This window comes from Pantherophis guttatus, chromosome 8 (assembly GCF_059756535.1).
Source record: "Pantherophis guttatus breed Tessera chromosome 8, ASM5975653v1, whole genome shotgun sequence".
NCBI lineage: Eukaryota > Metazoa > Chordata > Lepidosauria > Squamata > Colubridae > Pantherophis > Pantherophis guttatus.
In genome coordinates this window covers 59,148,721-59,172,226 of record NC_142070.1, presented here as the reverse complement: position 1 = coordinate 59,172,226, position 23,506 = coordinate 59,148,721, and the positions used below count along the sequence as shown (strand labels likewise).

At 41.8% G+C, this 23,506-nt stretch overlaps 1 protein-coding gene across 2 annotated transcripts in view; it reads right to left on the bottom strand.

Moving 5' to 3' along the window:
* The window catches only part of WDR1 (WD repeat domain 1), a 114,123-nt gene that overhangs the window by 62,814 nt on the left and 27,803 nt on the right, over positions 1–23,506 (bottom strand). For both annotated transcript variants that reach the window (XM_087875261.1, XM_087875262.1), the window contains exon 3: positions 19,180–19,270. In XM_087875261.1, coding sequence (XP_087731387.1) covers positions 19,180–19,270 — 91 coding nt within the window. The remainder of the gene's footprint in view (positions 1–19,179; positions 19,271–23,506) is intronic.

The window sequence follows — 23,506 nt, the reverse complement described above, 5'->3', positions numbered from 1 at the left end:
AGCCTACAAAGTTAGCTATAACCCCCACATAGCCCCCTGGGAGTCTGACAATCAATAGAGTACATTTCTTGCACAGGAACAGGAAGCTCAAGGCCCAAGAGAGGGTATAAATAGCTCTCTCTCTCTTTCATGTGTTCAACTGCACCAGGACCATGTGCTTAATGGTTCTGCTCCATTTTTCCAATGTTTCCGGTGTCTTTCTCCCCACTTGGAATTGAACCCAGATGGATATTTCTCCCAACACATATGAGGAAGCTCCCCAACATCCCTGAGAAAAAGCTGTTCTGCAAGGAAGATATGGGTTAAAATTTCTCCAGCTGTATGTAGGACTAATCAACAATTATTGGAAATATTTAGTTGAAGTTATTGCTGGGTGGGGTAGGGGTCACACAGGTACTGAAAGCAAAGGTTCATATACTTTGCTATACACAAATATGTACATTGGAACATTTTCCTCAATAAATAAATAAATTTGTACAGGCAACAAATGACATTTTAGGTCCTATTTATGCAGAAATATTGAAAATTTAACATTTTAGGTACTACTTGTAAGGATCGCCTCTCCTTCCAACTTAAGAAAGTACGAACTCTTGAAATGTAGTTGTTCAAAAGGATTATTTTATTAAGCAGAAGTGAAAACCATCCAGCTAAAGCACAATCTGAATGCCCTTAGGCAAAGCAGTAAGATTAAAGTGGTAGAGGCCCCTCCCTTTAAGTCAGAATGCAGATTTCAGCCAATACACAAGTGTGAAGATGTTTTCTTTACTATTTCCTTTGAGAACCCGAACAAACATGCATTCCCACCACTACCCTTTAAAGTGAGACAACCCACACGGCTATCATAAAAATTCCTGCAGGTAAAGGGAATCTCAGGCTTCCTTAGCACCAGGATATAGGTTGTAAAATATCTGATGACACAGGCCATGCTAGTAAATCGAATCCAAGTCCCCCCTTCCTCCACTTTAATAGCAGTATCACTTTTAGGGATCTGACACTACTGTTCTTGTCCTTGTCTCCTCTCCAAGATTAGCTGATAGCATACAGAAGGGAAGAGTGGAAGGAGAAATCTGGCTTAGAGTAGAAGCACACCGAAATCCACCAATGAAAGAATCACGCACGCTTATATTCGAGGACTAACAATGACATATATGGCAAGGAGAAATAAAAAAAACAACAACAGCAAAATATACTACAGGTTGAGCTCAAAAAACTGGAGCTAGACCTACAGAAAGAACCCCCAAAAAATAAAATTAAAGAAAAAAGAGATTTAATAAAACACAGATTAAATTTAATGGTACAAGAAGAAATGGCACAAAAAGTTAAAATGGCAAAACAATTTTTTTTTTGAATGTGCAAATAAGCCAGGGAGATGGTTAGCATATAAGCTAAAAAAGGAAAAAGAGAAGAAAATAATACACCAATTGCAGGATGGGAAGGGAACCCTTCATCATCAAAATGAAAATAAAAAGAATATAACTCAGGAATTCTTTAGGAACCTATATAGCCAAGTAAATATACCAGAAGATATTACTAAACAATATCTAGAAAAGGCTGGGTTAACTAAAATATCTGATACAATGAGAATGATGCTAAATAAAAAGAATAACAACAATGGAAATAACGGAGGCAGAAACAAAAAAATAATAAAACTCCTGGTCCAGATGAACTCCCCGGAGAACTATATAAAATTATACAAGAACCGCTTGAATCCTTACTATTGGAGATATATAACGATGCACTATTAGAGGCCAAGCTACCCTGTTTCCCCAAAAATAGGATATCTCCTGATAATAAGCCCAATCAGGCTTTTGAGCGCATGGCAATAAGGCCAAGCGCTTATTTCAGGGTTCAAAAAAATATAAGACAGGGTCTTATTTTCGGAGAAACACAGTACCTATGTCCTGGTCAAAAGCATACATCACACTAATACCTAAAGAAGACACAAATCAACAACAGGTAAAAAATTATAGGCCAATATCATTATTAAATGTCGATTACAAAATTTTTGCCTCCATAATGTCAGAAAGACTAAAAAGAATTACCTCCAGATCAGAATGGCTTTTTACCGAAAAAACAGTTGAAAAACAATGAGAATTATTATGAATGTTCTGGAGTATTATGAAGCGCATCCTGGAAAACAATTAGCAGTGATCTTCATAGATGCACAAAAAGCATTCGATAACCTGAGTTGGCAGTTCATGATATTACAATTAAAAAATATGAAATTTGGGGAGAAATTCATAAAGATGGTCCAAACAATATACTCTAACCAAACAGCAGAGGTGATAATAAACGGAAAAACAACAGAAAAATTCAATATAAACAAGGGTGTCCTCTATCACCCCTGCTATTCATATTAACGCTAGAAATGCTACTTGGACAGATCAGACAAGATCAAGAAATAAAGGGCCTAAAAATAAAAAAGGAACATTATAAAGTACAAGCATTTGCGGATGACTTGGTATTTATTTTGGAAGAACCACTGGAAACAGGACCCAAATTAGTTGAGAAAATAGAAGAATTTGGTATAGTGGAAGGACTTAAAATAAACAAGGATAAGACCAAAATAATAACAAAAAATCTTACAAATAAGCAAAATAATGAATTGAAGGGAAAATGGGCGTGCAGATGACAAAAAAAGTTAAATATTTGAGAATCTGGTTAACAACAAGATGCACATCGATTAAAGAAGACAACTATAACAAAGCAGTACAGCGAATAAAGATAGATTTGGACAGATGGAAAAAATTACAACTCTCACTAACTGGAAGAATAGCCCTAACCAAAACAAACATTTTACTGAAAATTTTATTTCTATTCCAAGTAATCCCGATAAAACTAGTAAAGAAATTCTTCGAAGACCTAAATAAATTAATTCCAAAATTTATCTGGCTAGGGAAAAAACCACGAATTAAATTAAAAATGTTACAAGATAGTAACCAGCGGTGGGGGCCGCTGGTGCGGCTGGATCCACTGCAGGGGGGGCGTTTTTGAGCTATTTGGCTCGTGGTTGCCGATTCCCCTGGGTGGCTCTGGGGTCCACCCAGCATGTTACATCGACCTTGTCTTGGTGAGAGGGAGGCAAGGGTTGTGAACATTATACGCCTTGAATGTTGTGAGAGAGCACCAGGAGTGGCTGTTCCAGATAGCTGGGTTGCGTTTTGGCCTTACACCTATTGTGACATTGACTGTTCCCCATTCGCCGTTAACATATCCGTTCCATGGCTGATGAAGGTGTCTCGAACTTATGCAAGCGCTGAACTGCATGCCCTCAGGAATGCCCCCCGTTCCTGGGTGTGGCTGACCGGCCTCGCTAAGAACTGCCTTAAGGACGGGTCCTGGGATCCCGAGAGGTGGCACAAGAACCTTAAGGGTTTTACTAAAGGGGCTTTATATAACTTTTTATATAAATTTTTAAGGGGATTGGGGAGGGGGGAGGGTTGCGATTTTCGGCAGGTAGTTGGAGGGCCTCCTCTGGGTCAATGTCAGTCCAGGCCAGGGGAGCAGAGCGGTGGGTCTGGAGCGGGGACAGGGGCCGATGGCGCCCCGAGGGAGAGGGTGGGGACTTTGATTCCAGTTGCAATTGGGAATGGAGGCAGGTGGATGAACAGAGGGCCATATCAGTACTTGGGAGCACGCCCCCACTATCTTCAAGCGGTGGTGCGCTCTGACCCTTCTGGTTCTGTCTGACCACCCGGGGGTTTGAGAGAGAGGGTCCCTGGGCTTAGGCTGGTTTATTTTAATGCCAGGTCTGTGGTTAACAAAGCTCCCGTCATCCGTGAGTTGATTGAGGAGGAGAACACAGGCTTGCATTATGGAAATCTGGTTGGGCTCGGAGGGAGGGGTCCCTCTGACTGAACTCTGCCCACGAGGTTTTTGGGTGCTACACCAGCCGAGGGCCCAAGGTAGGGGTGGGGGGGTGGCGGTTGTTATTAGGGAGTCCCTTGGTCCGTGGGAGGTCACTTTTCTTCAGATAGATGGATGTGAGTCCCTCTTTATGAGGGCAAGGGCAGTTGGGCCTGTTGATTACGTACCTATCTCCTAGCTGCGTATCAACAGCCCTGCCCAGGCTGCTCGATGCTCTCTCGGGGTTGGTGGTTGAGTTCCCTAAACTTATTGTTCTGGGGGACTTTAATCTGGGTGGAGCGTCGGGCGTGGCCCGGGAGTTCATGGCTTCCATGGCAGCCATGGACCTGACCCAGATAATTCAGGGCCCGACTCATGAGGGGGGCACACCCCCGATCTTGTTTTTATCTTGGAACAGTGGTGTGATGATCTCGGTGGGGGAGTACCAGTTATTCATCCCCTGTCATGGACCGATCATTATCTCCTGCGGCAGGGCTTCCAGAATGCCAACGCCCCCCCCCGCTGGGATGCGGGACTGACCATCTGGTTCCGCCCCAGGCGTCTGATGGACCCGGAGAGGTTCCAGACAGAGCTTGTGATAATACCTCTCTCTCTCTCCCACGCCCCGGTCGAGGCTCTGGTGCATGCCTGGGAAAAGGCGGCCTCCGGGGCACTCAACCGTGTCGTGCCTTTGTGGCCTCTGACTCAACGCAGATCCCGGCTGGCTCCTTGTTTCCCGAAGGAGCTCCAGGAGATGAAGCACCATAGGAGAGGCCTAGAGAGCGGTTGGACAGCCAGTCGTTCCGAATCTGACCGTTCCCAGTTGAGATCGTTCACACGATCTTATCTGGTGGCGATGGAGGTGGCAAAGCGGGCATACTTCTCCGCCCTCATCGCATCCGCAGATAATCGCCCGGCCGCCCTGTTCAGGGTGTCCCGCTCCCTCCTGAATCGGAGGGCGGGGGAGGATCCTTTGTGGGGACGTGCCGAGGAGTTTAATCAGCATCTGCTGGATAAGATCGCTCAGATTCGGGACAGTCTGGACTCTGACTGGGCAGGGTCTGACGGTGAGGAGGCAGCTGATCTTGGGATCTGGGAGGGGTTTGATCCTGTCACCCCTGAGGAAGTGGACAGGATTATGGGAAGGCTGAGTGCCACCATGTGTGTACTGGACCCATGTCCCTCCTGGCTTGCTTATGCAGCCCAAGAGGTGACACGGGATTGGATCCAGGCAGTAATAATGGCATCCTTGGATGAGGGGCTCTTCCCTGCCCCCTTGAAGGAGGCGGTGGTGAGACCCCTCCTCAAGAAACCTGTCTTGGATCCAACCATACTGGATAACGTTCGTCCGGTCTCCAACCTTCGCTTTGTTGCGAAGGTTGTTGAGAGCGTGGTGGCACGGCAGTTCCCGTTGGCCCTGGAGGATACAGATTACCTGGATCCGTGCCAATCGGGTTTCAAGCCAGGGTACAGCACAGAGACGGCATTGATCACGCTGGTGGATGGTCTTTGGAGGGCTCGGGACAGGGGACACTCCTCTGTTCTGGTCCTCTTGGATCTTTCGGCGGCTTTTGATACCATCGACCATATCTTGCTGCGACAGCTCGAGGGGTTGGGAGTGGGAGGCACTGTTCTACGGTGGTTCTCCGATCTCTCGGGCCGTACGCAAGCGGTGTTGGCAGGGGGGCAGAGGTCGGCTATGAGGCCCCTCACTTGTGGAGTGCCCCAGGGGTCGGTCCTCTCACCTCTCCTGTTCAACATCTATATGAAGCTGCTTGGGAAGATCATCTGTGGTTTTGGGGTGCGGTATCATCAGTACGCTGATGATACCCAGCTTTTTATATCCACCCCAAACCAGCCCAGTGATGCCCTTGACATGATGTTCCGCTGCCTGTAAGCGGTACGGACCTGGATGGGGAGGAAGAGGGTCCAACTCAACCCCGCCAAGACCGAGTGGCTGTGGGTACCGGCATCTTGGTCCAATCAAGATATTCCATCGTTGACCATCGGGGGTCAGGTGTTACCCCCTGTGGATAGGGCTCATAACTTGGGTGTCTTCGGGAAGATCATGTCTCTGGAAGATCATGTAACGACCGTGACCAGGGGGGCATTTGCCCAGGCCAGCCTTGTGCGCCAGTTGCGCCCTTACTTGGACCAAGATGCCCTACGTACCGTTACTCATGCGCTGGTCACCTCCCGTCTTGACTACTGCAACACTCTCTACCTAGGGCTGCCCTTGAAAACCACTCAAAGGCTTCAGCTGGTGCAGAATGCGGTGGCGCAGGTTGTGATGGGAGCTTCCTGACACTCCCATGTTACACCCCTCCTGAGCAACTTGCATTGGTTACCGGTTGCCCTTCGGGTGAGGTTCAAGGTGCTGGTTATTACCTACAAAGCCCTTCATGGCCTAGGCCCGGGATATTTGTCGGACCCCCTGCAGCCAGTGACAATTCCCAATCGCCTGGTGCGTTCCCACAGACAGGGCCTCCTCAGGGTGCCATCAGCCAGACAGTGTCGGCTGGCGACCCCCAGCGGGGGTCGCACCCACCCTCTGGAACCAACTTCCTTTGGAGCTCCGGATGGCCCCTGACCTTCGCTCATTCCGCCGCGATTTGAAGACCTGGTTGTTCCGTAGCCTGGACTGATGGGGGGTTTCTTAATGAATTTTAAATTGCTTTAAATGGGAATTTTAATTTTATATTGTCTTTTAATGAGGAACTGTGCATCTTTACCATTGTGAGCTGCCCTGAGTCCTTGGAGATAGGGCGGCATATATATATATATATATATGTGACCTTGCATTCCTACGCAACTGCCGAGATCAAAATTTAATCCCCACAGGCTTCCAACTGAAATTCCACTCCAACTCTGCAGCCACCAAACGCATTCTGAAAAGAACAGAACTAGCCCTAATCAGAAATGAACTCCACAGAAAAAGATTCCTCCTAGACCGAATCAACAAGGATCTCCTCACACTTCACCTCAAACTCAGCAACAAGATCCACCCCGCACTTTGGGACAAATCCAAACAACTTGCCGTCTGGAGAGCCGAAACACAGACCACCCTCAAGACAGACACACACACCAACAAACTCCGAAGACTACAAGAACGCCAGAAACAATCCCCTCCACCCTCACAGCCACACATGAAACAAACAGTGCATAACATCTCAGATAGGATCCTCACCAAAGCCGAAACCAATGTCCTTTCCAAAGGATTCAACTTTGCAGTCGCTCCCAAAAGCATCCCCACTGAAACCATTATATGCGGAGTTGAAACCAGCCTGACCAAAATCAACCCCGACGACGCAAACAGAATCAGACTCAAAATCACCAACACCAAAAATAACTTACCCAAAGAGGAACAGACAGCACTACTTAACCTGAAAGAAGACACCAGCATAATAATCCTACCAGCAGACAAGGGCAATGCCACGGTGGTTATGAACACATCTGACTACCAAATCAAATTAACCAACCTACTCCAAGACTCCATATACAAACCCCTAAACACAGACCCCACCACCTACCTGGAAAAAACCACCAGATCCAAAATAAAAGCCTCCCCCATCAGCGAAGAGATTCAGCAAAGAATCATTCCCAGAGAGAAATCATCCAGATGCCCTAAGCTTTATGGTCTCCCCAAGATACACAAAGAAGGAACCCCACTTAGACCCATAGTCAGCTCCATAGGCTCACCTCTACAAAACCTAGCCAAATTTCTTGCCAAACAACTACAGCCCTATGCAGAATCCATCACCTCATACGTAAAAAACTCATTCCAGTTCATAGACATCATAAAGCAACAAAACTTACAGCCCAGTGACCTACTCATGAGCTTTGATGTCATATCCCTCTTCACCCAAGTACCAATCAAAGAAGCCTTGACAGTTATCCAAAACAAATATAACCCCCCCAAGTACATCTTAGATCTGACCAACCACTGCCTATCCAACACATACTTCATCTATAATGGACAGAAATACAAACAAATAGAAGGAGCACCCATGGGATCACCCCTCTCACCTGTCATTGCCAACCTCTATATGGAATACTTTGAAACCCAAGCTCTAGAAAAATCTGATCACAAACCCAAACTCTGGCTCAGATATGTAGACGACACCTTCATAATCTGGCCACATGGGAAAGAAAACTGGACAACTTCCTCACACACCTCAACAGCCTACACCCCAAAATACAGTTCACCATGGAAACAGAAGCGAACAACCAACTTCCCTTCCTGGATGTCTTAGTCTACAGAAAATCCAATGGCTCCCTAGGACACACTATCTACCAGAAGAAAACACACACAAACCGCTATCTGCATGCACTCTCACACCACCACCCTGCCCAGATCAACTCTGTAGCCAAGACACTCATTTCCAGAACAAAACGCTTAGCTGACGAACAACACCTAAAAACCGAACTACACATTCTCACTAACGTACTAACATCCAATGGATTCCAAAGAAATAAGATCACCAACCTAATCCAAAAATAAACCCCCACTAAAATCCAAGACAGAGAACAAGAAAACGGCAAAGCCCTCCTCCCATACATAAAAGGCACCACAGACAGAATAAGCAAAATCCTCCACAAACATAACATCAAGACAGCATTCTGCACAAACCGAAAAATATCCACCATCCTAAGGAACCCCAAAGACAAAATTGAGTTAGAAAATCAAGGAGTATATGAAATCCCATGCACCGCCTGCCCCACCACATACATCGGACAAACCAACAGACGAGTAAGTGCACGCATAGAAGAACACAAGAACTCAGTCAGAAAAGAGGAACCAACTTCTTCCCTGGTCCAACACCTTAAAGCCACAGGACATGATATTGACTTTAAAAAGACCAGAACTATCGCCAAAACTGAACACTTTAACAACAGAATAATCAGAGAAGCCATCGAGATAGAAAAACGCCCACACAGCATGAACAAATGAGACGATACCTCCCGCCTACCAGCCATTTGGAAACCCGCCCTTATTGACAAACGAGTCCCTAACACGACGAATGACACCAGACCCACACTCACGAGAGCCACACAGGATGTCACCACCACACAACCACGCAGAAAGCAGACTCAAACCCACACTGATAATGAGCCACGACCAAGGACCAGAAGCCAGACCGCAGCTGCATCATTAGCCACTTTAAACCCCTCCAATCCATACATGAAGCAGACTGACACCCACCATGAAGAGCTCGCACGGCCACAAACACGAAGCCAAACAACAACAACGCAACTCACCAGCTCAAATCCCCCTGCAACTCAGACTAAGCTGAGCACAACCAAGCCCCCACCCAAACAGAACACACCCCCAGCCAATCAGAGCACAACCAACCCCCCATCCAATCAGAGCACAGCCAAGCCCCTAACCAATCAGAACACACCTCCACCCAATCAGAACACAGCCAAGTTCCCACCCAATCAGCTCACACCCCCACTAGCAGTTAAAAGGAAGAGACAGCTGCGATCTCACATTGCTCCTGGAAGCACGAAGCCGAGAACACCAGCCTGAAGATGACGAATGAGACTTCGTCGAAACGTCGCCAAGACACTTCCAATTTTGCGTGGGAGAAGACCCGAATAACCAAAGACCTACATACAAACACCCGCGAAAACCTGAGAAAACATATATATATACATATATACATACATACATAAATATACATACATACATACATACATATACATATACATATACATATACATATACATATACATATATAAATATAATAAATAAATAAATAAATAAATAAGGAAGGAAGGAAGGATTTGGACTACCAGACTGGGAGCTGTATTATTAAGCCGCAGCCCTCACATGGATAAAAGAGTGGATAAACCTAAAAAACAAAAGGATTTTGGCAATAGAAGGACACGATTTACAACTGGGATGGCATGCATTTATATGGGATGGAAAAAGTAAAACACATAATTATTTCCAAAATCACTATATTAGAAATGCTCCATTACTAATATGGGAAAAAAATAAACGGAATTATTACAGCAAAATAGCTGTCTGGTTATCAACAATGGAAGCATTAATATATCCGAATGTGTTGGATCTAGATAAAATTTCAAAATACAAAGAGATATTAGATAAACAAGGAAAGTGGTCTAAGCACCCTGTTATTAACACAGCTGCCTGCAATTACTGCTGGTTCGAATCTCTCCAAGGCTCAAGGTTGACTCAGCCTTCCATCCTTTCTAAGGTAGGTGAAATGAGGACCCAGTTTGTGGGGGCAATAAGCTGACTTTGTATAAAATATACAAAAGTATGAAGGCTATTGCTTAACGCATTGTAAGCCGCCCTGAGTCTCCGGAGAAGGGCGGCATATAAATCAAATTAAAAAAGAAGAAGAAGCTAAAAACGAAACAAGAATTAAAAAACCAGGGAATTGATATGGACTGGTGGCCCTATATGCAAATTCAGGTGAGATATAAGATGCAGAAAACTATGGGTTTTATAAGGAACCACAAGAATTGGACAGAATACTACAGGGGACAGATGAAAAATTGATTTAAAAAATTATATAATTATTTATTGAGGTTTAAAATGGAAGAGGAAACATTAAAAGAAATGATGGTACCTTGGGCAAAAAAGTTCGGTTATACCATAGAATTAGACAACTGGTAAAAATTGTGGGGGGAAAATTATAAATTGACAATGTCGGCAGCATATAGAGAAAATTTATATAAAATGTTTTATAGATGGCACCTGCCGCCAGCAAGATTAGCCAAAATGTTCCCAAATAGATCACCAGAATGTTGGAAATATAGAGACACAGGGAACATATTACCACATGTGATGGACTTGTCCATCGGCACAAAAATATTGGATAAGGATAAAACTGTGGTTAGAGGAAATGGTAAAACAGCAAATAGCAAAAAAACTGGTGGTATTTTTATTAGGCATACTAACAGGGAAATACAACAAAAAAATCCAATATTTAATCCTACATGTAATAAAGGCAGTCAGAATTGTATATGCACAAACTTGGAAAAATGGAAACATACCTACTGAGGAAATAATAAGGAAAATATTAGATTGTGCCGAGATGGACAGGTTGACAATGGAAATTAAGGACAAAGGAGAAACAGAATATTATTTAATTTGGGATGTATGGTATAATTGATTAGATAGTAGATGCAAAGATTAGAAAATAAATGAGGAAAGACGATTAACGAATTAGAAATGAGAAATAAGTATAAGAATAATGATAGATGAAGAATATTTATTGTATATATTATTATATCATGGTAAGATGTTACAAAAATGTAAGATGTAAAAAATATTTAAATGATAATTATATACTGTATACATCTATATATAAAAGAGAAATACCACTCACGCATTATCACAAATTCTCCAGAACCGTAAAGCCTACAAACTTGAAATTTGCCACATATGTTCCTCTTGGCTTCTAGGTGCTCACTAAGAAAGGATTTTTCAAAATTACCATCACAGCATTAATATTTCCTTTATTATTTTTAACAAGCTCTGATGCTAAGGAGTTCCAGTCCCCCTCCCCACCTGAAAAGAAATCTGTTCCAGATGCAAAACACAAGCAGAGGAGAGGAGTTTCAGTTTCAGTTTTACTTTCACAGCAGCAAGCAGCTTTACTACAGAACAGTTGAGCTAAGCCATGGCCAGGCTCCTTCCTGTCTCCTTCTTGCTCACACAGCAAATACTGTTTCACTTTCCAAACAGCCCTCTGATGCTAAGGAGTTCTACTCCCCCTCCCCACCTGAAAAGAAATCTGTTCCAAATGCAAAACACAAGCAGGAGAGAAGTTTCACTTTCACTTTCACTTTCACAGCAGCAACCAGGGGATAGGATAGGGGAGGCTTCCATGGGGCATGTCACTGCGTTATTTTATTTACCAGCTGAGCTCATTATTTCTGGACTGCCTGGCTCTCCGTAGCTTTGCCAACTTCTTATCAGTAAGCTACGTGTTTCTGTATCCACCCACATTCCTTCACACACTCCCTTCCTTTGTTCTCTTTCCAGCAAGGTCCGGCTGAAAGATAGCCGGCCCGAATTACTTTCAAAAATGTAACAATTAACTTTTCTTAGTTAGTGAGGTGTTTTATTTTCTTTATAACAAATAAATGAGTTTTATTAGAAACCTTTTCTTCGCGTTTCTTTATCAGAATAGTGCAACTTGGAATAAGCCTCGATTCATCTCCTCCTTTAAACCAGGGTAATTAGTCCCAGAGCCAAACATGGGATTAATAAATGCCCTGACATTCTGGTAGCACAAGGACGGTTTGATTTATGGCTTTTTTCCTTGTTTTTGTTACTTCTGATAAGAGCGCATAGGCAATTAGTTTTTAGCTACTGAGGTACGCTAATTATATTGCTGAGATGCCGAAACAGAAGTAAAACAAATACAAAATGTATTTTGCTGAGAAGGTGGCAGAAAGGAGGTTTCCAGATTTCCAGCCCCTTACTACAGCCACACGCCTGGAACAAGAAAAAGCCGTGGGAACAGAAATGGAGACAGATAAGACAGAAGCTGTTTTTGAAGATGATGATTTACGACTGAGGTCAGTAACATTTTCTTCTGGTCTTCCAAGCTCTAAAAAAGTCTCCCCAGAACCTTCTGAATTTGTAACACTCGGTGCAAGGACTGCTGAGCAAAATTACTCCCACGCAGAGAGAGAAACAATTCATTATTCTCCTCGAAGCTCGAAGCTCACCCTGGATGAGCTAGCCATGAAAGCCTACCGTATAAAACTCTATGAACAGCAGCTATCCCAAGCAAAAATGGCTATATCTATGCTTGAGCAAGATATGGGAGATAACTTAAATTTTTCAAAAAGCGCCATATTGTCTTCTTGCTCAGAGCCAAAGACACTCCCCCTGGTGGATCCTGTGTCAGGCCAATTAAGGCAAAGAGCACTGCATACGTCACATGAAAGTCTCCCTGATCAAGTTACACATGTCTTACATAACCACTCCTACTCTAAAGCATACAATGCCCCGTATGCAAAGCTGCCCGAAGCTAAAGGTGCAGCACCATCTGCTGGCAAAAGTAATTTACTACAGGAAGCTGAAATGCCACAAGTGTTTCCACAGGCCCAAACTCAAACACCCCCTGGCGGTGTTGGTGTCCTTTTAGATGGAACACAGGCATGCTTTATGCAGCAAAGGCAAATGACTGCATCTCCAGCAGGTCATGCCAATATTGCAGATCAAGCACAAATGGCAACTGGAATACAGCAGATTCCAGTGCATCAGCCACAGCAGCTACAAATGCCTGCATATGTGCCCCAGCCACAAGTGCAAATAGGGCCACCTCCTGGCCCACCTCCAATGGCACAACCAAGACCATTTTTAGGTCCACAACAGGCACAGCAAATACCTCTGCCAGCACAGCCAGCATACCAAGTGCAGGCTCCTCACCAGGCATTTTCTGTCTCTCCACTAACTGGTGAGTCAAAACTAAAAATGTCAGGACACAATTACAAAGCCTGGGTCAGTGAGATTACACTATTGCTTCTTAGAGAAGGCAGTCACTGTATGGTATTTAACCCTCCTGCACAACCATGGGACTTTGCAATAAGAGATTTAGAGATAAGAGCTCGTACAACATTATTGATGTCCATGGATACTGAACTGCAGGTCACTTTTCCACCAAATACAACAGCCCGACAAATTTGGGCTGAATTGGAAAATTGCTACAGGCCTATCTCAATTGAATCTTCATGTTTACTCATGTCTGAACTCCACGGTTCGAGATTGAAACCCGGTGAACAAATTGGAGGACATTTGACCAAACTGAAAGGTCTGAGAACAGAATTGAGAGAAAGAGGCCATAACATTGAAGATATTCAAATGATCAGCATCATTATTAACTCTTTGAATTATGAATGGAAAGATGCTGTTACAAAAATTAACCAAGTCCCTATTGCTCAACGCACAGTGGACAATGTCTGTAGACTTTTAATTGAAGAAGAGGCATTCATGTTGGCCACGCCACACTTGAGAAGACCACCCGCATCAAGAGCTCCAGCTAGTCGCCCCTTCCGAGGAAGGACCTATGCTCCAAGGATGCCAAGATGCTACACCTGCGATCGTGTGGGACATGCCACCCGGGATTGTCCCCAACGAGTTCCAGCTCCCGTCACGTACCAGCCCAGAGGAACAGATTCCAGAGGCAGAGGCAGAGGCGGAAGACAAGGTCGTTGTGGTCCCCGGCGTGATCCACAAACTCCACTCGCCACGTTGGCTTTAACCAATGATCCACAACCTCAACCAGAGTACGACAGACGACTTCTGTGGACTTTGGACAGTGGTGCAGCATTGCATGTTACCTACAGAAAGGAACTTTTCACAGAGATGCACGAGCCTGAACCAGAACTACGTGAACTTTATTCTTTTTCAAATCATCCTTGTCAGGTCAAAGGAAAAGGAACTGTTTATGTTGAAGAGCTCGATGCATTGATTCCTGATGTTTATTACATACCAACAGCAACCAGTAATTTGCTTAGTCAGTGTCACTTGTCTAGAATGTTAAAGTTCCAAGTTCACCACCTTGAAAAAGCAAGTTACATAGTTAAAGATGGAGATATTGTTGCTGAAACCATATTAATTGGTGGTGTTTATTACTTAAAGCCAAAGCCTAAAACACAAACACAGGCAACTATGCAAACTCCAAAAAGGCAGAGCACAGGCCCAGAGAGAGATGCTCCAGAGAGAGATCCTGTTGCTATTCCTAAGGCTCCTAAAGCCAACAAAAAGAGGGTTGGTAAACAGGTTGCTCAGAGCAAGCCTGAGGTTCCGCATAAAAATGTTAATGTTGAGAATTCACTAACTGGTAAACCTTTGCATTCCAGGTGTATCCACAAATGGCATAGAAGATTGGGGCATGCCAGTTTCCGTGTTCTTAGGAAGATGCCGGAGTTCGCAAAAGGTTTGGATCTAAAGGGGTGTAAGGTGTTTTTGGATTGTGCTGTATGCAAGAAGGCCAAATCCAAAGCAGCAGCCATTCCCAAACGCACTACACGCCTGTCAACACGCATTTTTGATTTGGTTCACATTGACATAGTTGGTCCATTCCCGCCATCATTTGGTGGTAGAAAATATTTTCTAACAATTGTTGATAATTACTCTAGATATGGATATGTATATCCTATGAAAGAAAAATCAGAGACCTTTCAGATCTTTAAAGACTTTGCAACCCTTGTTTCTACCCAACACCAAGTTCGCATCGCCAGAATCCAGAGTGATCGTGGTGCTGAATTCATGTCTCAGCGTTTCCAGGACTGGATGAGTAAGAATGGAATTATTCATCAGACGTCGGCGCCTTACACACCGGCTCATAATGGAGTCGCAGAACGAAGACAAGGGGTACTGCAAACCATGATGCGTTGTCTCCTAGAAGACGCCAACCTTGGTAAGATATACTGGGGTGAAGCTATCAAGTACGCAAATTACATTGTCAACCGTACTTGGAGCAGTGTAACAAATCAGACTCCTTTCTTCATGTTGTATGGCTACAAGCCCGATCTTAAAAACATTCATATTTTTGGTTCATATGCTATGGTGAACATTCCCTTAGCTCAAAGAAGAAAAGGAAGTCCAGCAGCAAAAAGACTGAGATTTATGGGTATTGATGATAACTCAAAGTGGAGCAAATTTATTGACTCTAAACATGTAATTGTGATTTCCCAATCTGCTAATTTTGAAGAAGATATTGACTGGTCCAGGATTCATTCCAATGATCCTGGAGTTTATTTTCCTAGAGATGATACCGCTGATGCTACGCAGATGGATGATCAAGATTCCACTGGTTCTTCTCAACCCGATGTTCCATCTTCGCAAGCCGCGGATGCTGACGAAAGTGAGGACGAGGACGAACCAGAAGAAGATTGGACAGTTGTTCCAAGACGTTCCAAGAGGGTCACAAAAGGGATCCCTCCACAACGATATTCTTGGCAACTGACAAAAGCACCCTTGCCTTTGATTTGCAATGTCACACTTCCACCTGATAATTTCACACAAATCAAGCAGCTCCCTGATTCAGAGCAAGACAAATGGTGTGAAGCAATGCAGGTTGAAATGGACAGTCTAAAGAAACTTAAAGTATTTACATCTGCAAAACCTCCAGAAAACAAAAAGGTCATTGGCACTCGATGGGTCTACAGAATCAAAAAGAAACCAAATGGTGAGTCATTGTACAAAGCCAGACTTGTAGCTCAGGGTTTCGCTCAACGTTATCCTGAGGACTACACAAATACTTACTCACCGACAGTTCGAACTGAGAGTGTAAAAATTGCTTTAGCAACTGCAACTACTCTTGGTTTAGAAGTTTTCCAGTTTGATGTTGACACGGCTTATCTACATGCAGACCTAGATGAAGAGATCTACGTGAGAAGTCCTCCAGGATTCCGACAGCAAGAAGGGGATACCTGGTTCCTAAACAAAAGTCTCTATGGTCTGAAACAATCTGGTTTAATGTGGTACTTATGTCTTACTGACAAACTAAATTCCATGGGCTTTATTAAGTCCGAAACTGATGAGTGCGTGTTCACAAAAAGATCTAACAATGCATATGAGATAGTTCTTGTTTATGTTGATGATATTGTTTATATTGGTCCAAATAAGCAAATGAGTGAAATTTTTGCCAAAGCTTTGCAGAGATACTTCACATTGAAATCATTAGGTCACATTAGCACTTATTTAGGTGTTCAGATTGAAAAAACACAGAAGGGGTTTAGTCTTTCACAAGAAGATAAAATTGAATAAATTTTGCATCATTGCAACATGAAAGATGCTAACACAACAAAGACACCCATGCAAACAGATTTTCACAACTTGACACAAGAAGAAAGTCCTGAGTTCGAGGATCAAACACTTTATCGTTCAGTCATAGGGTCACTATTGTACATTAGTAGTTGGACCAGACCCGACATTGCACTTAGTGTTAATCTCTTATCTCGACACGTAGGTAAAGCAAAACAGTTTCACTGGACATGTATTAAGAAATTATTGAGATACCTAAAATACACTAAACACATGAAGTTATTGTTAGAACCAACGCATACTGATTATGCAGAATTATGTTGTTATGCAGATTCTGATTGGGCAAGTGATAAGAAATCACGTAAAAGTACTTCAGGTTATATGATGTTCTTAAATGGATGTCCTGTTTATTGGCAAGTACGTAAACAGAATTTTGTTTCTTGTTCATCTACTGAAGCTGAATATGCTTGTGTTTCAGATGCATGTAATTCCCTAACTTGGTTTGATGCTTTAGTCACAGATATCTGGACACACCCGATCCGACCGATCACCGTGATGGAAGACAATGAATCGGTGGTTTATATTTCTGAATCACATTTTACAGGTTCTAGGTCCAGACACATTGACATTCGTTACCAAAACATAAAGCATTTAGTGAAAAAAAGGTTTTGTCAAAATGCAATATGTATCTACACATGATCAAATTGCAGATATGCTCAACAAACCACTTCCAGCAGCTCAACACGAGTATCTGTGTAAGAAGATGTGCCTTATTTGATGATGTACCTGATATTCGCTCAACTGGCAAAAGAAGGGGATGTCATTGTGTTTTTTTATTTACCAGCTGAGCTCTCATTTCTGGACTGCCTGGCTCTCCGTAGCTTTGCCAACTTCTTATCAGTAAGCTACGTGTTTCCGTATCCACCCACATTCCTTCACACACTCCCTTCCTTTGTTCTCTTTCCAGCAAGGTCCGGCTGAAAGATAGCCGGCCCGAATTACTTTCAAAAATGTAACAATTAACTTTTCTTAGTTAGTGAGGTGTTTTATTTTCTTTATAACAAATAAATGAGTTTTATTAGAAACCTTTTCTTCGCGTTTCTTTATCAGAATAGTGCAACTTGGAATAAGCCTCGATTCATCTCCTCCTTTAAACCAGGGTAATTAGTCCCAGAGCCAAACATGGGATTAATAAATGCCCTGACAGGGCAAGCCTGAGGGAGAGAATGGGATAGAATAGGGGAGGCTTCTGTGGGGCAAGGCTGAGGGAGAGAAGGGGGATAGGATAGGGGAGGCTTCTGTGGGGCAAGGCTGAGGAAGAGAAGGGGAGAGGAGAGGCTGAATGTATCTGCTCATTAATTTTCAAGCTGTAAGTGCCAATTTATCAAGCCCGATCACATATAAAAGTAAAAAACTGTAGATATCCACCGCTACAGTAATTGCAAAACAGAAATTGTAAGGTTAAATGAAGAAAATTGTATAATAAAAATATTTTTTTAAAAAGAATCACAAATGAAGGCAAATATATGTGTTCTAGGATAAGGTTCAGGATCCAATTTGGGTCAGACACTGGGATCAGAGGTTTAGTCTTCCAAGCTTTCGGATTCGTGCTGGAGCCATCCTCAGAGATCTTCTCTCTACCAGAATGTGTGCTTTGGGCTATTCTATGTGCAACATTTATGTGGTGCCTGGTTGGGTGTGCCTTTCTTTTCAAATTGTTGATTGGGGTGTTGCTGGCCGACTATTAAGTTGTTGGCTATTGTTTCCTTATGTTACAAGTTGCCGGCTCCTATTCTATGTGTTTCTTCCTTTCTCTTCCTTGCGTGTTGTGCAGACATCTTGTAATAAATGTTTGTGGGTACACATTGTGCCTGAATAGTTTATAGAGATACCTTCTGGTCCCCGTGACAGACCCAGATTGGATCCTGCAATGAAAGAATCATTCAAAAGATTCACACTGCAGTTTCTTAGCCCAAGGATATAATATTGATACAGTAACAGAAAGTTAAAAGAACCCTAGTAGAACAGGTTAGATTGCAGAACTGCAGGCTAGCTCTCCCCACAGCCTGGAGTTTGATTTTGATTGGGTCAGCCTTCCATCCTTCCGAAATCAGTAAAATGAGGATCCAGTTTGTTGGGGCAATATGCTGTCATTGTAAACCACTCAGAGTGTGCTCAGTATATAAGTCTAAGTGGTATTGCTGTTGTTAAGTATACAACACTGAAAATCATGGAAAACTGTAAGGAAGCAGAGAAAACTCTATCTTATGTTTTTTTGAATCCTGAAATAAGCGCTTGGCCTTATTTTCAGGGAAGTCTTATTATTTTGGGGTGTGTGGAGCAAGATGGGGCTCCTCTTGCCGTCTTACCTGATTTCCAGCTCTGTGTTTGGGTAGACCTTATTTTCGGGGGGGAGTCCTATTTTAGCACATGCGCTCAAAAGCCCGATTGGGCTTATTATCAGGTGATGTCTTATTTTCAGGGAAACAAGGTACTTCTTGATGGGCATAAGTGAGCGTGACCCTACATCAGATTACAAAGAAATGCATATTTATACTTTTACACTCTACCTCCAGATGCGATATAGAAGCCACTGGGTGCATACTTGGCCACCACAACTTGATGGGCATGTTCAGTATAGATGTCAGCAATTGCTGGGTTCTGTAAGAAAAAAATAGAATTTCAAAATGTAACTTTTTCAAAGAAGGGAAGTTTCCCATCCATTGTCAATTATCCATTTTTGCCAGCCGATCTGATAAAAGATTCTTTGCTAATATGAGATAGTATCAATATCTGGCTTGTGATAGCTTCAGACCTTTCTCTACTAATTAGATGCCTGTCCAGGGAGGGCATTTGGAAGGAGGGGCAGCCAAAAGGTTCATGCTCCAAGGAAGTATAAGAGATGGGGCAAATGTCTGGCTTTCTCAGGGGCAGCTCCCAACCTAGAAAACAGCTTGTTCCTGAAGAAGGCTGAGCTCCTACTTTTCTACTTGCTTTCTGCAAAGTGGTAAAGACATTTTTATTTTTTAATTGGATAAGGTTTTTGAGTGCTATGTTTTTGAGCGTTATACTTTTATGTGGGGGGAGGGGAAATGGTTCTTATCCTTTTATTCTTTTAAGCCATTTTGACTCTCTGGAACTGAATAACTAAAAATAATAATGTATTATTATTATTATTATTATTATTATTATTATTATTATTATTATTATTATTATTTATTCTCAGAAAAATAATGACAATGAATCATGCCCGTCATCCATGCAGTGATGTTGACAGGCTCTCTTTACTAGGAAAATAGGTGAGCATGAAATGTTGCAAGTACCTCAGTTGGTTGAAGAACAAAAAGGGCATTGGAAGAATAACTGAAGGACAATGAAGAAGATGCACTTGCTAGTGCTAGTACATCAGGAAGGCCAACTGAATACAGGAGAGACCAAACTGGCTTACAAGAAAGACCAAATGAAGAACAGAAAGGAGGCATGGGAAGACAAAGCATTACATGGTCAGTACATTAAAGAAAATGGCAGGGAATTTAGATAATAACAATGGCTGACAATGACTAAGAGCAGCAAGGTTAAAGAAAAAGAAAGAGGGGCTAAGACATGAGACAAACCCGTAAGAACAAATGCATACAAAGACAGAATTGAGAAGATAGCAACAAATAACAAGTGCCGTCTCTACAAAAAAGCTGAAGAAACAGTGGATCATCTAATTAGCTAATTAGATGCTGCAAGAAGATTACACAAACAACAGCATGTCAAAGTAACAATAGTGCATTGTAAGATCTGCAAGAAATAGCATTTGCCTGCTATCAAAAAGTGATAGCACCATAAAATAGAGAAAGTATTAGAAAACGAAGAAGCTCAAGTGCTCAGGGACTTTAGAATTCAAACAGCCAGGCACCTGCCACATAACAGGTCAGACTTCACAATTTCAATAAGACAAAAAAGTCTGGATAGTGGACATGGTAGTACCTGGAGACAGCAGAATAGAGTAGCAAAAAAAGAATTGGAGAACGTAACAAAATATAAGACTTGCAAATAGAAATAGAACGACTGTGGCAAGAGAAAGCAAAGATAGTACCTATAATAATTGCCTGGGGTGCAATCCCACACAACTGGAACACCACTTGAATACCATCAGCCATAACAAATTCACCATCAGTCAATTGCAAAAGCCAGCTTTACTCAGAACAGCTTACATCCTGCAACAATATCTCTAACACCATCAAACATCAACATTTGCCTATCTTTGGGAAGGACTCATTAGGTGGATAAAAATGCCAAATCCAGTTTAAATATCAGGCTGACTAATTCTATTCTATTCTCTAAACTATCTCAGAAGCATATACCAAGAAAACAATTACCGTATTTTTCGGATTATAAAATGCACCTTTTTACCCCCAAAAAGGGGGTGAAAATTTAGGTGCGTCTTATACACCGAATGTAGCCCCATGCACCCACTGGCCCCACCCTTTGGCCTCTGCCTCGCAGCAGTTACCTCCTTGCAAGCAAACAGCAAAAAAACCAGCTCCTTTCAGCTTCAACATAGGCTAATTAGCACAAGCTGATTGGATCGGCTTCCCGACTTTCAGCTGATTTGCTCTCAGCTGTTTTGCGCAGTGCTCTGCTGCTTGCTACAAGGAAATAAATTGCTGGAGCAGATTTTTTTTCGTTGTGCTAATCAAGCTATGCTGAAAATGAAACTGAAAGTAAAGTAGGCTGTTTGCTGTAACGAGGAAAAATTAGGCAGAGGGAGATTTCTTTTTCCTCACCAAAAAAGGAAGGTGCAAACAATGGGAAATTTAGGGCAAAAGAGGAGAGTTCAAGATTTTAAAACACAAAAGAAAAAAAGGAGAAAGAAAAAGACAAAAATAAAAATGTGGTGGTGAAAGTAAAAAGGATTGTAGCTTGGATAACAGCTAGAACATTTTTAAATTTAATCAGGGAAATTGTAACGATTGAAATATTTTTAATTATATATTGTGATGAAAGTAGAAATAATTAAGTTGTGATTTGGAGCAACTATGGGCAAAACTATTTGGGTTATTGGGAGAGTTTAAGGTGTGAAAATGAGTAACATAAGGGGAAAGCTCTATTTAACTAGGGCATTGTAATAATTGAGATACTATTAATTGTATATTGTGTTGAAAGCAGAAATGGTTAAATTGTGGTTTGGAGGAATATATGGGGGAAATTATTTGGTTTATTATTATTGGTAAATATAATTGATTTGTAAGAAATTGGATTGCATGGAAATAATTGGAATATTCATGTTCATATTAATATACAAAAAAGATAGTTATATAACTGATTTATATTAAAATGTTGAATTTGTATTAAACCATTGTAATATTACATAATTAACCAATGTGAGGATGAATATAAAAATAGATGACAATGGGAAGGGTTAGAGGGTATAATATAGAATAGAAGGGAAAAGTTAGAGATGAGGATGAAGGGGAATATTGGTTTTTTTAAAAAAAATAGATAAGGAATAAATATGGCAAAAAGGAAATAAAGAAATTGTAAATTTAATTGAAATGACTAAACACTGTTTAAATTTGTGAACCGGCCAAATACTCTGTTCAAAGAAAATACATTGTATGTTTGCATGTGTTTGTCTAAAAAATAAAAATTATTAAAAAAAACAAAACAAAAAAGGTATGTGCGCCTTATACTCCGGTGTGTCTTATACTCTGAAAAATACGGTATCTATTTAAAGCAGGAATGGGGTGGGCAGATTCTTGCTAGGCAAAATCACATTTCTGAAGCCCAATCCAGCAAATCAGTGTTGGGTTCTTTAACCCCGTAACAAATGCCTCTTGATCATTTTTTGAAGAACTCAGTGACTCCTTCCAGCCCATTTAACTACTCAGAATATAGAGAAGAGGCCAAAAAGAAAAAAAATGCTTTGGACTTGTTGCTCCCAACCTTCAATGTCTGGTGTCTCCAACAGATCACTTTTGAGACTCCCCCCACTCTCACCATTGGAACTCACTTTCTTACAGCTTAATATTACTTTGAACCAGGGCACAGTTGCTTAAACAAATTATGGTTAAAATACTGGTTAAGTGTATTTAGTCCTTGATTTAGTTTCCTCCATTGACTCCTCTTGTTGGAAGCTGGGAAGATGACAAATAGTAATCACGTGAATCACTGCTACAACCATTGTAAATACATACTGATTGCTAAGCACCCAAATTTTGATCATGTGACTATGGGGATGCTGCAACAGTCATAAGTAACTTTTTTCAGTGCTGTTGTAATTTTAAAATGTTGCTAAATGAATGGTTGTTTTAAGTTGAGGACTCCTTGTAACTACAAAGTGAAATGCTGAGGCTCATACATCGCCGTTTCTGCAAATATCTTAGGACAGCCATTTCCAGCACCAATGCACAACTCTGTTCACATTCATAGGAAAGAAAACGCTGAACATCTAGAAGCATACAGAAGCCCAAAGAACCTGATTGAGAAAGCCAAATTGTCTTGTTGCTGAACTCAGGGAGCTTTCTATAGTGCAGGAAACAAAAGGTGGCTTCTTTTTAAAGGTTTTCATAAACATATTTTTTTTAAATTGTTTTGAAGAATATTTTCCATTTTAAAGTTAAATTTTTTTGTGGGAGGATTTAATAATTTATTAAAGTTGTAACTTATTTTTCTGGTAACTTCTTCAAAAGTGAATTTACATTCCTTCAAGCATGCTAGAATACAATTTGGGTTCAGTTGAATAGAGTCCTATTTTGGTTATGTAACTATTGTATTTGGTCACCATTTTATATTTCATATTTATTTTGTAATTAAATATCAATGTATGAGTTGAGCAGTTCTATAATCCATTAAATAAGATAAATAAGCAACATAAAATAGATGGGATTTACTGAATTATGATACCTT